The sequence below is a fragment of the Cyclopterus lumpus genome, chromosome 4 (assembly GCF_009769545.1).
Source record: "Cyclopterus lumpus isolate fCycLum1 chromosome 4, fCycLum1.pri, whole genome shotgun sequence".
Taxonomy (NCBI): domain Eukaryota; kingdom Metazoa; phylum Chordata; class Actinopteri; order Perciformes; family Cyclopteridae; genus Cyclopterus; species Cyclopterus lumpus.
Genome location: NC_046969.1, coordinates 27,639,225 through 27,656,210, shown reverse-complemented (window position 1 = coordinate 27,656,210; position 16,986 = coordinate 27,639,225). Strand labels below are relative to the sequence as shown.

The 16,986-nt window shown below is 48.2% G+C and overlaps 1 protein-coding gene across 1 annotated transcript; it reads left to right on the top strand.

The window, feature by feature from the left end:
* Window positions 1–3,524: 3,524 nt before the first annotated feature.
* On the top strand, window positions 3,525–15,556 carry zbtb37 (zinc finger and BTB domain containing 37). Its single transcript, XM_034531024.1, has 4 exons — window positions 3,525–3,927; window positions 4,926–5,856; window positions 6,777–6,876; window positions 10,856–15,556. The coding sequence occupies exons 2-4, from the start codon at window positions 4,934–4,936 to the stop codon at window positions 11,360–11,362; spliced, it is 1,530 nt and encodes a 509-aa protein (XP_034386915.1). The 5' UTR covers window positions 3,525–3,927; window positions 4,926–4,933; the 3' UTR covers window positions 11,363–15,556.
* Window positions 15,557–16,986: the final 1,430 nt, after the last annotated feature.

Genomic DNA, 16,986 nt, shown 5'->3' with positions numbered 1-16,986 from the left:
CGAGTGAGTGAATAGTGACGTGTGAGTGAGTGAATGGTGACGAGTGAGTGAATGGTGACGTGTGAATGGTGACGTGTGAGTGAATGGTGACGTGTGAGTGAATAGTGACGTGTGAGTGAATAGTGACGTGTGAGTGAGTGAATGGTGACGTGTGAGTGAATGGTGACGAGTGAGTGAATGGTGACGTGTGAGTGAGTGAATAGTGACGTGTGAGTGAGTGAATGGTGACGTGTGAGTGAATGGTGACGAGTGAGTGAATGGTGACGTGTGAGTGAGTGAATGGTGACGTGTGAGTGAATGGTGACGAGTGAGTGAATGGTGACGTGTGAGTGAATAGTGACGTGTGAATGGTGACGTGTGAGTGAATGGTGACGTGTGAGTGAATAGTGACGTGTGAATGGTGACGTGTGAGTGAATGGTGACGTGTGAGTGAATGGTGACGTGTGAGTGAGTGAATAGTGACGTGTGAGTGAATAGTGACGTGTGAGTGAATGGTGACATGTAGTTTTAGTATCAGGACAAAACAAAAGCTAGTGTTGGGGACATCAATGACGTTAATCAATGATCAGTAATCAGTGAGAAACAGATGAAACCTGGTTGGGTTTTACAGGTGTGTTTTAGAAACCGCAGTGCATCCTGGGGGTTTAGTCAGGGAGAGTAAACATGTGATCCACATGAGTCTTGGAACCGGTTCAGATTCAATCAAATAAAACACCAAACATAGTTAAAATGTAATATTAGTTATACATCAGTACAAAACATCCATATGGTGTTTTCTATTGACATGAATACATATATGTATGTATACATATAGATATATGTATATGCATATACATATGTGTATATATATATATATATATATATATATATATATATATATAAAAACATGTATTTAACATAATTTAAAATAATTTAACATTGAAAGTCCATCAGACTGGATTTGGAGAATCAGGTCTTCAGGTCTGTGTGAGTCCACGCTGCCCCCCTGTGGTCACAGTGATCCTGTAGTTCTGGTTCTGTCCTCATGGAGCAGATTCAAGTTCAGATGTTGATCTTGTTGTGCGAACAACCTGATTGTGCTGCGGAGGCGCAGAATTGTCAGGGCTGACTGGTGAACAGGTACAGAAAGTAAGGCAGCTCTTGAGTAAACATTCTGGGGTCTTCGCGAAGTCAGACATGGATTTGGGATTTACAAACATGATAGAGCATGAGATTCCGGTCCTAGATGGAGCCCAGGTTAGGCAGCGTTAACGACGTATACCCCCAAGCCAGTATGAGGAAGTCAAAATGCATATAGCACAGCTCTGTGTGGATTACAGGCAACTTAATGTGAGAACACGGCGAGATGCTTTCCCTCTTCCACGTATCGGAGAGTCCTTGGATGCTTTGAGCGAAACAAGTGGGGTGGAGGTGAGTTGCATGAGGGGGGCAGCTACTTTGCTGTAGTCTCGGATGAACCGTCTGTAGAAATGGGCAAATCCAAGGAACCGCTGTAGCTGTTTGTGAGTGGTGGGCGTGGGCCACTCAACCACTGCCTGCACCTTTGCTGGATCTGCCCTCACCTGGCCCTGCTGGATGATGAAGCCAAGGAAGCTGACGGTGGTTACATGAAACTCACACTTCTCCGCCTTGACAAAAAGCTTGTTCTCCAGTAGTCGGTGCAACACAAGACTGACGTGTTGGGTGTTTTCCTCCGGGTCCCGGGAGAGAGATGAGGATATCGTCCAGGTATACGAAGATGAAACGATTGAGCATGTTGTGGAGGACATCATTGATCAAGGTCTGGAAAACTGCAGTGGCATTGGTGAGGCCGAAGGGCATGACAAGGTACTCGAAATGGCCCAGGGGAGTGTCGATGGCCGTTTTCCATTTGTTTCCCTCCTGGATCCGAATGAGGTGGTAGGCATTGCGGAGGTCCAGTTTGGAGAACACCGTGGCCTTGAGGAGGGTCTCAAAGGCAGGGTCAATGAGAGGGAGAGGGTATTTGTTAATGGTGTATTCATTAAGGCCACGGTAATCGATTCACGGGCGTAGCGTGCGGTCCTTCTTGCCCACGAAGAAGAACCCAGCGCCAACAGGGGAGGAGGAGGGACGGATGAAACTTTTTGCTAAGAAGTCGTGGATGTAGCTCTCCATAGCCTCTCTTTCTGGGTGAGACAGATGAAAGAGACGGCTAGAGGGTAAGGGGGCGCCTGGGAGCAGGTTGATGGCGCAGTCATAGGGTGGGGGCAGTGTTGTGTTTGGGCCTGTTGCTTGCTGAACACCTCCCTTAGATCATGGTAAGTGGAAGGGACTAACGTAAGGTCCGGGGCCTCAATAGTGGGAGTGCCAGCAGATCCAGTGCGAGCTGGGGCCGACTGGAGACAGTGAGAGTGGCAAAAGGTGCTCCAACTAGCTACGGATCCCGTAGACCAATCAATGTGGGGATTGTGCAGTTTAAGCCAAGGTTGTCCTAAGACCACTGGGGCATGAGGGGAGGGAATGATCAGTAACCTCACCGATTCGTGGTGGTTACCCGATAAGTGAAGGCTCAGGGGAATGGTGTGGTGAGTGATATGGACCAGGAATGGTCCATCTAGTCCATATACCTCACTTGGGACAGAGAGGGCTTTGGTGGAGATCCCAGCTTGGGCCACAAAGGCGGCGTCAATAAAGTTGGCATCTGCCCCGGAATCCACCAAGGCTTGGAGTGGGATGGACCTCCCTCCCCATATGAGGGAAGCGCCAATCTGCATGCAGGAATGGGAGATTGTAGAAGAGGTGACCGTCTGGCTCATCAGAACCCCTCCTGTTGCTGATGAGCCTAATCTTTTGGCAGGAGAGGACAGGAAGTGAGGTGGTCAGCCAGGCCGCAGTAGATGCACAGGCAGCCTTAATTCACCGTTGTTGCTCTGACGGAGGAAGACGAGCTCGTCCCAGCTGCATCGGCTCCTCTGTGGGGGGCGGAGCTACGGGTCTGAGGGGCGGGCTGGGGGCGTACTGACTGAAAGGCTGACTGACAGCGCTAACGTGGGGAGCTAACCTAGCTAACCTAGACTGGAAGCGAGGGGCGGGGCTGGCTGATGGCTCGACCATGCTCTGAGGCGTTCATCTAAACTTTAACAGTTAGTTAATAGTTAGTTCAGATGATAAAAGGTCAATATAAATATCAATTAAAGCAGACAAACCTGATTTAAACTTAAAGATGAATAAATCAAAGAGGTTAATAAAACGTATTCAGGATTCTGACATGAACAACCCAAAAAATTTAAACAAACACATTTTAATAAATACAAAATAAATTAAAATAAAATAATATGTTTTAAGTGTTAATATTATATATAAAATAAACATGGTACATACTTTGTGTGTGTGCGTGAGTTTTGCTAAACTCCAAGTGCCATGATGACCCCTCTCCTCACAGATGCATGCTGGGAGGTGAAGTCTTTAAAGCCACGCTTAAACCGACTCAACTGCCGGACGCGAACGACATTTCCCAGCATGCCCTGCGCGTTTTCTTCCTTCCCTCCTTCCTTCCTGCAGCCTCGGCCCTTCTGCCGTGAAAAAGGAAGATGAGCAGCAGCGGCGCGCCGACACGGAACCGAGCCTGAAGCGAGCCTGAACCGGGCCTGAACCGGGTCTGAACCGGGTCTGAACCGAGCCTGACTTCCAGCGGAATGGCGGCGGAGCGGCTGCTGACGGACCGGAGCCAGAGCTCAGCTGCTGTTCCCCGGCCTTGAACCCGTCCCGACCGCCGCTGGAGCCGCTGGAGCCCCGGAGCTCTGCAGCCTGGAGGAGCGGCAGCCTGCCGGGCCGAGCCGTGCTAAGCCGGGCCGAGCAGAGCCGTTGTCTCCGGCCCTGCTGACGATGCTCAGCTGGCTGCTGGACTGAAGCTTCAACAACACCGCACCCTGAAACCAGACCCGATCACCCCCTGTCCCCTTTCAGGTGAGAGTCAGGCTGCACACCTGGAGGTTCACCTGGTCCCCTGAGACCGGCACTGATCTAGTTCGGGGTCCTACGGTCAGGCGTGTCTGGTCCTGATCTGGATCTGGTCTGATGCTGATCTGGTTCTCGGTCCTGTGGTCAGACTGAAACAGGTGAACCCTGAAACCAGGTTCTGTGGTACCTGAACCGAGCCTCCATGTGGACCTGGAAGGAACCAGGTGTTGACTCATCAATTCCTCCAGGTGACACCACAGACTCGGGTTCAGGTCTAACTCGGGCCCCGATTGAGTTCTGAGGAGAGTAGGTATCAGACCAGAACCAGAACTTTATTAGACTTTAATAAACTCTTAATAGCAGAAACAAAAATGAATCTTTAAACTTCGTAAACAAACATGAACGAGTACTTTTACTACTCTCTGCTACTGTGTTCTACTACATATTAGTAAATATTGTACTTTTTACTGCATTTATCTGACAGTTACTTTGCAGATTCAGAATATTTATCAACTGATAAATGCTGCAACATTATAGATTATAAGAATCAGGGTAGGTCCAGGATCAGGGCTGGTGGTCCAGAATCAGGGTAGGTCCAGGATCAGGGCTGGTGGTCCAGAATCAGGGTAGGTCCAGGATCAGGGCTGGTGGTCCAGAATCAGGGTAGGTCCAGGATCAGGGCTGGTGGTCCAGAATCAGGGTAGGTCCAGGATCAGGGCTGGTGGTCCAGAATCAGGGTAGGTCCAGGATCAGGGCTGGTGGTCCAGAATTAGGGTAGGTCCAGGATCAGGTCACTGATGACATCACCAGTTCTTTGTTTTCTTTGGAGTCACATGACTCATGATGACATCACTACATATCGTGGTCACTGATTGGAGGAAAGTAAGACTTATTTAAACATGCAAACCAGACTTCAGCCAAGAAGTGATTGTTTCTGTGGTGTTTAGAGATGGAAACAACTCTGAACTGTGTGTCCTGGTCCTGGTCCTGTTGTGTCCCTGCAGGCTGCAGCATGGAGCGCTCCGGCAGCATCCAGCTGGACATCCCGGACTTTAGTAACTCCGTCCTGTCTCACCTGAACCAGCTGCGCGTTCAGGGCCGCCTCTGCGACATCGTGGTCAACGTGCAGGGTCAGAGCTTCCGGGCGCACAAGGTGGTCCTCGCCGCCAGCTCGCCGTACTTTCGGGACCACATGTCTCTGGGCCAGATGAGCACCGTGTCGCTGACGGTGATCCGCAGCCCGTCCGTGTTCGAGCAGCTGCTGTCCTTCTGCTACACGGGCCGGCTCTGCCTGCAGCTCGCCGACATCATCAGCTACCTGACGGCCGCCAGCTTCCTGCAGATGCAGCACATCATCGACCGCTGCACCCAGATCCTGGAGGGCATCCACCTAAAGATCAGCCTGGCGGACCTGGACGAGGACCCCCGTGAGGAGGAGTCGGCTCGGGGCTCCAGGAACAGCAGGACCCTGGAGGCCGCGGTGCGAGCGGGCGGCCACCGCACCGGCCTGCGGCTGCTCGGCGCCAGGGGGGGCGCCGAGGCGCGCGAGGACGTCAGCCCCGCCGAGGAGACCCTCAGCCCGCTGCTGACCGTGGAGCACGGCGGGCTAGAGGGGACCGGGGCCCCCTGCAGAGCGGGGAAAGAACCGATCCTTCGCATCAACCGGGCCGGTCAGTGGTACATGGAGACCAACAGCGAGCCGGAGCGGACCGGCAGCGCCGAAGAGGGCGTAGCCGCGGACCGCGTGAGGATCAAAACGGAGAGGATGGAGGACTGGATCGGAGCGGGGGACCACCAGGAGGAGGGGGGCGCGGTGGAGGACGGGGCCACCGTGATGATCGACACCTCGGGGCGCAGCACGCTGGTGACGGCGCCGGGGGGAACGCCGGGGAACCGCAGCACCCAACCGTCCTCCAGCTTCAGCGAGACAGACAGGTGAGTCGAGAGAGGACAGACAGGTGAGTCGAGAGAGGACAGACAGGTGAGTCGAGAGAGGACAGACAGGTGAGTCCCGAGAGGACAGACAGGTGAGTCGAGAGAGGACAGACAGGTGAGTCCCGAGAGGACAGACAGGTGAGTCGAGAGAGGACAGGCAGGTGAGTCCCGAGAGGACAGACAGGTGAGTCGAGAGAGGACAGACAGGTGAGTCCCGAGAGGACTTCCTGTGTGCTCTTGTTTGTGTTCTCTTTTGTTCTCATGTGTTCCTTTGTGTTGTCTTGTGTTCTCATGTGTTCCTTTGTGTTCTCATGTGCTCTCTTGTGTTCTCATGTGTTCTCTTGTGTTCTCATGTGTTCTCTTGTGTCCTCTCATGTGTTCTCTTGTGCTCCTTTGTGTTGTCTTGTGTTCTCACGTCTTTCTTTGTGTTCTCTTGTGTTCCTTTTGTGTTCTCTTGTGTTCTCTTGTGTTCTCTTGTGTTCTCATGTGTCCTCTCATGTGTTCTCATGTGTTCTCTTGTGTTCCTTTGTGTTCTCATGTGCTCTCTTGTGTTCTCTTGTGTTCTCTTGTGTTCTCATGTGTTCTCATGTGTTCTCATGTGTTCTCTCATGTGTTCTCTCATGTGTTCTCTTGTGTTCCTTTGTGTTCTCTTGTGTCCTCATGTGTTCTCTTGTGTTCTCATGTGTCCTCTCATGTGTTCTCATGTGTTCTCTTGTGTTCCTTTGTGTTCTCATGTGCTCTCTTGTGTTCTCTTGTGTTCTCTTGTGTTCTCATGTGTTCTCATGTGTCCTCTCATGTGTTCTCTTGTGTTGTCTTGTGCTCTCTTGTGTTCTCTTGTGTTCTCTTGTGTTCTCATGTGTTCTCATGTGTTCTCATGTGCTCTCATGTGTTCTCATGTGTTCTCTTGTGTTCTCTATCAGGTTCAGTCCCTCTGGCAGTGTGGTCGTCTTGGCGGAGCGTCAGAGAGCAAAGAGTGAATCTCCAAGCAGAGCAGACGAGCTGCGACAGCCGAGCTCCCAGGTACTAGTACTACTAGTACTACTACTACTACTACTACTACTACTACTACTACTACTACTACTACTACTACTACTACTACTACTACTACTAGTAGTAGTACTACAATTACTACTACTACTTATTCTACTACTTCTACAACTACTACTAGTACTACTACTAGTACTACTACTACAACTACTACTACTAGCACTAGTAGTAGTAGTACTACTACTAGTACTACTTCTACTACTATTACTACTTCTACAACTACTACTAGTACTAGTACTACAACTACTACTTCTACAACTAGTACTACTTCTACAACTACTTCTAGTAGTAATACTATTAGTACAACTACTACTCGTAGTACTTCTACAACTACTACTCATAGGTATACTATTAGTACTACTACAAGTACTACTAGTAGTAATACTATTAGTACTACAACTACTACCAGTAGTAATACTAGTAGTACAACTACTACTATTACTAGTAGTAGTACTACTACAACTACTACACGTAGTAATACTATTAGTACTTCTACAACTACTACTAGTAGTAATACTAATAGTAATACTATTAGTACTTCTACAACTACTACTTCTAGTAATACTATTAGTGTAACTACTACTAGTAGTTATAGTATTAGTACTACTGCTACTACTATTAACATATTGTACTAGTACTACTTATTGTACTAGTACTACTACTCATTACTTGTACTAGTATTACTACTCGTACCATTACTCAGGGCATGAACATGAGCCTCTCGCCATCGAGTAGATGAGCGCGTCGTACTTGGTGGTGATTCGGTTGGTGTAGTTATGTAGAAAGAAAGTAGTTCCTGTGGATTACCTTCAGTAACCAGGTCAGGACTTCTAGAAAGTTCCTGTGGATTACCTTCAGTAACCAGGTCAGGACCTATAGAAAGTAGTTCCTGTGTGGATTAACTTCAGTAACCAGGTCAGGACTTCTAGAAAGTAGTTCCCGTGTGGATTACCTTCAGTAACCAGGTCAGGACTTCTAGAAAGTAGTTCCCGTGTGGATTACCTTCAGTAACCAGGTCAGGACTTCTAGAAAGTAGTTCCTGTGGATTACCTTCAGTAACCAGGTCAGGACTTCTAGAAAGTAGTTCCTGTGGATTACCTTCAGTAACCAGGTCAGGACCTCTAGAAAGTAGTTCCTGTGGATTACCTTCAGTAACCAGGTCAGGAATTCTAGAAAGTAGTTCCTGTGTGGATTACCTTCAGTAACCAGGTCAGGACCTCTAGAAAGTAGTTCCTGTGGATTACCTTCAGTAACCAGGTCAGGACTTCTAGAAAGTAGTTCCTGTGTGGATTACCTTCAGTAACCAGGTCAGGACTTCTAGAAAGTAGTTCCTGTGTGGATTACCTTCAGTAACCAGGTGAGGACTTCTAGAAAGTAGTTCCTGTGGATTACCTTCAGTAACCAGTTCAGGAATTCTAGAAAGTAGTTCCTGTGGATTACCTTCAGTAACCAGTTCAGGAACTCTAGAAAGTTACTGTGGATTACCTTCAGTAACCAGGTCAGGACCTCTAGAAAGTAGTTCCTGTGGATTACCTTCAGTAACCAGGTCAGGAACTCTAGAAAGTTACTGTGGATTACCTTCAGTAACCAGGTCAGGACCTCTAGAAAGTAGTTCCTGTGGATTACCTTCAGTAACCAGGTCAGGACTTCTAGAAAGTAGTTCCTGTGGATTACCTTCAGTAACCAGGTCAGGACTTCTAGAAAGTAGTTCCTGTGTGGATTACCTTCAGTAACCAGGTCAGGACTTCTTGAAAGTAGTTCCTGTGTGGATTACCTTCAGTAACCAGATGAGGATTTATAGAAAGTAGTTCCTGTGGATTACCTTCAGTAACCAGTTCAGGAATTCTAGAAAGTTCATGTGGATTACTTTCAGTAACCAGGTCAGGACCTCTAGAAAGTAGTTCCTGTGGATTACCTTCAGTAACCAGGTCAGGACTTCTAGAAAGTAGTTCCTGTGTGGATTACCTTCAGTAACCAGGTCAGGACTTCTAGAAAGTAGTTCCTGTGGATTACCTTCAGTAACCAGTTCAGGAATTCTAGAAGGTTCCTGTGGATTACCTTCAGTAACCAGGTCAGGACTTCTAGAAAGTAGTTCCTGTGGATTACCTTCAGTAACCAGGTCAGGACCTCTAGAAAGTAGTTCCTGTGGATTACCTTCAGTAACTAGGTCAAGACCTCTAGAAAGTAGTTCCTGTGGATTACCTTCAGTAACCAGGTGAGGACTTCTAGAAAGTAGTTCCTGTGGATTACCTTCAGTAACCAGTTCAGGAATTCTAGAAAGTAGTTCCTGTGGATTACCTTAAGTAACCAGGTCAGGATTTCTAGAAAGTAGTTCCTGTGGATTACCTTCAGTAACCAGTTCAGGAATTCTAGAAAGTTACTGTGGATTACCTTCAGTAACCAGGTCAGGACCTCTAGAAAGTAGTTCCTGTGGATTACCTTCAGTAACCAGGTCAGGACTTCTAGAAAGTAGTTCCTGTGGATTACCTTCAGTAACCAGTTCAGGAATTCTAGAAGGTTCCTGTGGATTACCTTCAGTAACCAGGTCAGGACCTCTAGAAAGTAGTTCCTATGGATTACCTTCAGTAACCAGGTCAGGACTTCTAGAAAGTAGTTCATGTGTGGATTACCTTCAGTTACCAGGTCAGGACTTCTAGAAAGTAGTTCCTGTAGATTACCTTCAGTAACCAGGTCAGGACTTCTAGAAAGTAGTTCATGTGTGGATTACCTTCAGTTACCAGGTCAGGACTTCTAGAAAGTAGTTCCTGTGGACTTCTAGAAAGTAGTTCCTGTGTGGATTACCTTCAGTAACCAGATCAGGATTTCTAGAAAGTAGTTCCTGTGGATTACCTTCAGTAACCAGGTCAGGACCTCTAGAAAGTAGTTCCTGTGGATTACCTTCAGTAACCAGGTCAGGACCTCTAGAAAGTAGTTCCTGTGGATTACCTTCAGTAACCAGGTCAGGATTTCTAGAAAGTAGTTCCTGTGGATTACCTTCAGTAACCAGGTCAGGACCTCTAGAAAGTAGTTCCTGTGGATTACCTTCAGTAACCAGATCAGGACTTCTAGAAAGAGCTGTGAGCCACAAGCTTCAGAGACTTTTAGCTCCAATTTATTGTATAAAAGACAGACGTGGATATCTCCAACACTCAGCAACTCAAAGCAAAACTACCGAAACTGATAAAGAACATGGCAGAGAACCTCAACAGCAGTCTGACACATTGTTCAAACCTGACCCCTAGAACCGCCTGTAGGTTCTCTAAATAATGTTCAGTAAACTACAACATGCAGTGTGTTAGAAACGGCTTCAATTCAGTGCATGGAACTGTTGACCCCTAAAATATGCCTGATAGAACCTCCTAAGTTGCCCCACTGGATCTCTCCTCATGACCACTATATCCTCCTAGATATCCGTTGAACCTCCACCTTCCTAGAACCTTCTGATTAACCAGCTAAATCCCAAATTACCCCCAGAAACTCCTAAAGGAACCCTAGAACCAGCCACCAGCACCTCTTTAAGAACCTTTTTCAGTAAGCACTAGAGCCTCTTAAAGAACCTCTTCAGTAACCACTAAAACCTATGAAAGAACCTCTTCAGTAACCACTAGAATATCTTAAAGAACCTTGTCAGTAACCACTAGAATCTCTGAAAGAACCTCGTCAGTAACTAATAGAACCTCTGAAAGAACCTTGTCAGTAAGCACTAGAGCCTCTGAAAGAACCTCGTCAGTAAGCACTAAACACTCTTAAAGAACCTCTTTAGTAACCACTAGAACCTCTGAAAGAACCTTGTCAGTACACTTACGGGGCCAACACCAAACCACTAAAATGGCGCCTCTGGGACTACTCCTGAAGCTAAGCTAGTTCAGAGCTCTGTGTTGATCCAGAGATTAAAGTGTGATGTAGTCAGTTCTGGTTCTGGTCTTCATTAACTTTTTGTTCTGCCTGTCAGGGGGAGGAGCATGCAGCGTTTGATATGGGTGGCTACGAGGACTACCTGAGGGAGCAGGTAGGGGACCGCTGGTACCGCTACAACCCCCGGCTCACCTGCATCTACTGCTGCAAGTCCTTCAACCAGAAAGGCAGCCTGGACCGCCACATGCGGCTGCACATGGGCATCACGCCCTTCGTCTGCCGCATCTGTGGTAAGAAGTACACCCGCAAGGACCAGCTGGAGTACCACATCCGCAAGCACACCGGCAACAAGCCCTTCCACTGCCATGTGTGTGGCAAGAGCTTCCCCTTCCAGGCTATCCTCAACCAGCACTTCCGCAAGAACCACCCGGGTTGCGCCCCCCAGGAGGCCCACAGCGCCTCCCCCGAGACCACCACCGCCTCCGTCACATCCAGGGGAGGGCCGAGCGACGAGGCCTCCCCCAGCCAGGAGGAGCCCGAGGGCAGCGGTGGCCAGTACAGCGAGGGTCCCCAGGCCTCGGTCTCCACCACGGGGCCCGACTGACCTCGAGGGAGGGTCCAAATCAGGGTAGGGGGGGTCACAGTCGTGGAGGGCCGCTCTGATCCTTTTGCACCTGAAGCCAAAAGGACGCTGAACCGCTGAAGTGGACCAGCGCCAGAAAGGACGGAAGAGTCCGAACTGAGAGGATTACTCCGCTTTAAACCGCATCTACCTTCACAAACCGAACAGATTTAAGCTACAATGAAGAAGCGCCACACACTCCAACAACCTCATGCACCGACGACCTCGTGGTCCTCGTGGACCTCGTGGTCTTCGTGGACCTCATGGTCCTTGCCTGCCTCCGTCTGCTTTATGTTACAGATTTCTACTTTTATATTGTGTCGCAGGTTCACAACAGTCTGCTGGAACTTTGCCAAGCTGCTCGGTGCCAGTTAGATCAAATCCTTCATATTTGCCTTGAGACAATCTGGAGCAGCAAGGTTAATAATAATAATAGTAATAATAATCCTGCGGGCTCTTATATGCCACATGGGCATATAAATATTAGTTCCGGTGTGATCAGAGCTTCTTTACTTCCTTGTGAAGCTTCTGGAACAAAACTGTGTTATTGATTAATCTGCCGCTTAGTTTATTGATCAGTAGATCAATAATCTGGTCTGTAAAGTCTTTCAATATTCAGTTTATCGTCACAGAATTAAGAAGCTGAAGATTACCTTCCTCACTTTGACTTCAAAATCACCTCAAATTAGTAATAGTCAAAATAGTTGCAGAAGAATTTAGAAACGACATATTTGACTTCAGCACCTGTCCAGCTAACCAGAGGGAGGCCATGGGTTAGGGGGTCAGGGTTAGGGGGTTATGGTTAGGGGGTTATGGTTAGGGGGTCAGGGTTAGGGGGTCAGGGTTAGGGTTAGGGGTGCAGAGCTCCGATCACACTGATCAATTCTTTCAGATTACAGACTCAAAGCAGGAAGCCTCAGATAAGCTACACAGTTACCTCTCACACTACGCAATACAGCTGCTGCTCCACCAGAGTGGCTCTTCTCCACACGGCTCTGCCAGGGGGCGCTCTGCTCCACACGGCTCCACTAGGGGGCTCTCTGCTCCACACGGCTCCACTAGGGGGCGCTCTGCTCCACCAGGAGCGCTCTGCTCCACACGGCTCCACCAGGGGGCTCTCTGCTCCACCAGGAGGGCTCTGCTCCACACGGCTCCACCAGGGGGGCACTCCGATCCACCGGTAGGGGGCTCTGCTCCACCTGGGGGGTGGGGGGTGCTCTGATCTACACAGAGCTCCGTCTACTCTGATTTATTTTTTATAAACAAACTTGTGTTTTATTGTTTTCCTTGGGCATTTTTTCTTCTTTTTGCTCTGACAATGTTTGAGATGGTCAACAGAACCTTCAGGACCGGTTCTGTTGATGACGCATTAAATCTGCTGCAGCAAAATAAACGTACTAAAACTAACGAGATGACACAGAACTGTAGAATCAATCCGGCAGAATTAACAGAAGAAAGCCAGCTGTGTCATCTTTATGCTATGCTAGCATTAGCTAGCAAGCTAACATACGTTTTCCACTTTAATTATTCAGAGCTGTGTGGCATAAAGAGCTGACTGTTAGCTTTGTTTAAATTAACGTTAAATCAACTTGATCTAGTTTTCTTTAGACACAGAACATTAGAATTAGCTCAAATGCTAGCTCTAGTTCAGAACTTAAACCTCCTAAAACGTTTGTGAACTAAAGCCAACACAGAGGAATTTAGCTACAATAATGTTCCTGAAAAACACAGAAAACAACAACAATCCTCCAGCTGTTTTGCTACTATTGTGTTCGAGAACTACATTTAGTTTCTAAAAGCGCTAACGTAGCTGAGCTAGCTAGTTAGCTCACGTAGGTGAGCTAGTTCGCTCGATTTTTCAGTGTAGGTCCAGGTTGTGCTTAGCTTAGCACAAAGACTGGAAGCAGGGGGCATACTAGCCTAGCTGTACATTGGTATGTTAGCTCAAACTAATTAGTCTTGTATTGAATACTTGTTGAACTATTGATCTAGTATTTCTACAGTTGCACATGTGCAGTAGAGGTAATGCGTCATGCCGACAAACGGTCCTGATCGGCTCATTGATCGAGTCCTGACCGTCAGACCAGATGGATGTAGCCGGCCAATGGAGCTGGACTAGAACTGAACCCTCCAGAGGTCAAAGGTCACCTGCCACCGGGCGACCAAAGAAAAGACCACGTTGGAACTCCAAAACAACTCCAGCACTTCTCAGAGAACGAGGATCAAAAGCAGAACTTTCTACAGAACCACGTATTTAAACCTATGAATACTAATGAGCTGGTAGTACATGAATATTCATGAGCTGGTAGCACATGGATCAGCAGTTTTCTACGTGGCTGATACACTTTTTTATGCAAGTGAAGCCAGCGGCTCGTCCTTTACATTACATTACATGTTGTCTTCAGGCTAAACCAGGAAGTATCAGGTATTCAGACTGCTAACGGCTCAACCTCAGAAACTCACCTGTAAATAACCAGGCACTGGGCAACATGGGATATGGAATCAGTTGTCACGGCAACCTATACGGCAACAGGAAGTACTGCTTCCTGATTGTCTGACAGCTAGACTTGTTTCGGGACATTCAGTTTGTTGACTGTTCATTCGGAATATTAGACACAAAATAGTGAAAATATTACTCCCAGAAATCTAGAACATAAAAGTTTTCTCCTCATAAAACCTGGTTCACATTGGAAAATCTTTGCACTACACCTGTAGCCACACCCCTCAGTGATGTCACAGCGCCCTGCAGTACACCTGTAGCCACACCCCTCAGTGATGTCACAGCGCCCTGCACTACATCTGTAGCCACACCCCTCAGTGATGTCACAGCACCCTGCAGTACACCTGTAGCCACACCCCTCAGTGATGTCACAGCACCCTGCAGTACACCTGTAGCCACACCCCTCAGTGATGTCACAGCGCCCTGCAGTACACCTGTAGCCACACCCCTCAGTGATGTCACAGCACCCTGCAGTACACCTGTAGCCACACCCCTCAGTGATGTCACAGCGCCCTGCAGTACACCTGTACGTCACTAAACCACTTGAGGTAAATGTCTACTTTAATATTTTGGCTGCCGATCAGATTAATTATTGAACTACTTTACGTTACCCGGTTACTTCGTAAACACTAAAATAGAAACACGCTGAAGGTCCCGAAACATCCCAAAGTATTTCTGATGAAGATCACGACCTCATGTTGCTCAGCTCTCGCATCAAAACATCCACAATTCATTCTTCAGATTCATGAAACTAATGACAGGTTTCATTTGTTTCATTTCCTTCCTAAACCAGATTGAACCAGTCCAGACCGCCTCATAGTTTACAGACCAGTCAAGTTCAGCCCGGTCTAATCTCGTCTGGTTCGGTCTAGCCTGGTCTAGTCTGGTTCAGTCTAGCCTGGTCTAGTCTGGTTCAGTCTGGTCTGGTTCAGTCTGGTCTGAAGGAATCTATAAAGAAGGAGAAGTGGGATCAGAACTCAGGTCCGATGGACCTTTAGGTTTTGTTAAACCGGATCAGAACCGACAGATTTACTGTGAAGTCCTTGTTCTTCATTCCGTTCCGTCAGAACCAAACACATAAATGTGACACTTGTTCTGGTTCTGAAATAACGGATACAAGCTTTAACAATCCGGCTTCTCCTGCTCGATGGTTCTTCAGGTTCATCTTCAAACTGTGAAAACAGCTCAACCTCATCCTCCTCATCCTCCTCATCTTCCTCCTCATCCTCCTCATCCTCCTCTTCCTCCTCATCTTCCTCCTCATCCTCCTCATCCTCCCCTTCCTCCTCTTCCTCCTCATCCTCCCCTTCCTCCTCATCCTCCTCTTCCTCCTTGTCATCGCCCTCTGGTCCTCCAGGTTTCATGTTTCTTTGTTTTATTATGTCGACGACCACAACACGTCTAATTATGAATCAAATCATTTAGATATATACTCACTTAATGAGATTACTCTTTACTGTCGACTCCTCAAATATATCCTAATATATCAAAGAAGAAGCGTTTAGTAAATTAACTTTGAGTACTGTACATTTGATTTTCAGAGGTACAGGGTTTCATGTGCAGATCTTTTATGTCGCATGTCTCTGTTGGGGTTTAAATGTGAAGAAGCTTCTCTCACCATGACCACTCGATCACTCACAGGTCTCCTCCAGAGGAAATAAAGCACTTTAAGTGTCCACTCGTCTCCTTCTTTACCCACAATTCAGCTGGCCAGGTAACAGCCTGTACTCCTCACAAGGTTATGAATAAACATGTTATGAATTATTGGTACTAGATTATGTTGTCTGCTTAATGTTCTGTTAGATAGAGGCAAGTCCCTCCTCTTCCACCAAATGTACGCTAGTCAGCAGTTAGAGGCTATAAAGTAATAATAATGTTTGATCGCATTTGCTGGTTAACGAGCCCCTTTGAGACTGGCTGGTTAACGAGCCCCTTTGAGACTGGCTGGTTAACGAGCCCCTTTGAGACTGGCTGGTTAACGAGCCCCTTCTAGAGACTGGCTGGTTAACGAGCCCCTTCTAGAGACTGGCTGGTTAACGAGCCCCTTTGAGACTGGCTGGTTAACGAGCCCCTTTGAGACTGGCTGGTTAACGAGCCCCTTCTAGAGACTGGCTGGTTAACGAGCCCCTTCTAGAGACTGGCTGGTTAACGAGCCCCTTTGAGACTGGCTGGTTAACGAGCCCCTTCTAGAGACTGGCTGGCTAACGAGCCCCTTCTAGAGACTGGCTGGTTAACGAGCCCCTTTGAGACTGGCTGGTTAACGAGCCCCTTCTAGAGACTGGCTGGTTAACGAGCCCCTTCTAGAGACTGGCTGGTTAACGAGCCCCTTTGAGACTGGCTGGTTAACGAGCCCCTTCTAGAGACTGGCTGGTTAACGAGCGCCTTCTAGAGACTGGCTGGTTAACGAGCCCCTTTGAGACTGGCTGGTTAACGAGCCCCTTCTAGAGACTGGCTGGCTAACGAGCCCCTTTGAGACTGGCTGGTTAACGAGCCCCTTTGAGACTGGCTGGTTAACGAGCCCCTTCTAGAGACTGGCTGGTTAACGAGCCCCTTTGAGACTGGCTGGTTAACGAGCCCCTTCTAGAGACTGGCTGGTTAACGAGCCCCTTCTAGAGACTGGCTGGTTAACGAGCCCCTTTGAGACTGGCTGGTTAACGAGCCCCTTCTGGAGACTGGCTGGTTAACGAGCCCCTTTGAGACTGGCTGGTTAACGAGCCCCTTCTAGAGACTGGCTGGTTAACGAGCCCCTTCTAGAGACTGGCTGGCTAACGAGCCCCTTCTAGAGACTGGCTGGTTAACGAGCCCCTTTGAGACTGGCTGGTTAACGAGCCCCTTCTAGAGACTGGCTGGTTAACGAGCCCCTTTGAGACTGGCTGGTTAACGAGCCCCTTTGAGACTGGCTGGTTAACGAGCCCCTTCTAGAGACTGGCTGGTTAACGAGCCCCTTTGAGACTGGCTGGTTAACGAGCCCCTTCTGGAGACTGGCTGGTTAACGAGCTCCTTCTGGAGACTGGCTGATTAACGAGCCCCTTCTGGAGACTGGCTGGTTAACGAGCCCCTTTGAGACTGGCTGGTTAACGAGCCCCTTTGAGACTGGCTGGTTAAC

What these genes read in the sequence shown, in the direction of transcription:
- zbtb37 (XM_034531024.1), top strand. Translation starts at nt 4,934, where the DNA reads ATGGAGCGCTCCGGCAGCATCCAGCTGGACATCCCGGACTTTAGTAAC. An exon ending in AGCTTCAGCGAGACAGACAG is followed by an intron (nt 5,857 to 6,776) that starts GTGAGTCGAGAG and finishes GTTCTCTATCAG; the next exon opens with GTTCAGTCCCTCTGGCAGTG. An exon ending in TGCGACAGCCGAGCTCCCAG is followed by an intron (nt 6,877 to 10,855) that starts GTACTAGTACTA and finishes TCTGCCTGTCAG; the next exon opens with GGGGAGGAGCATGCAGCGTT.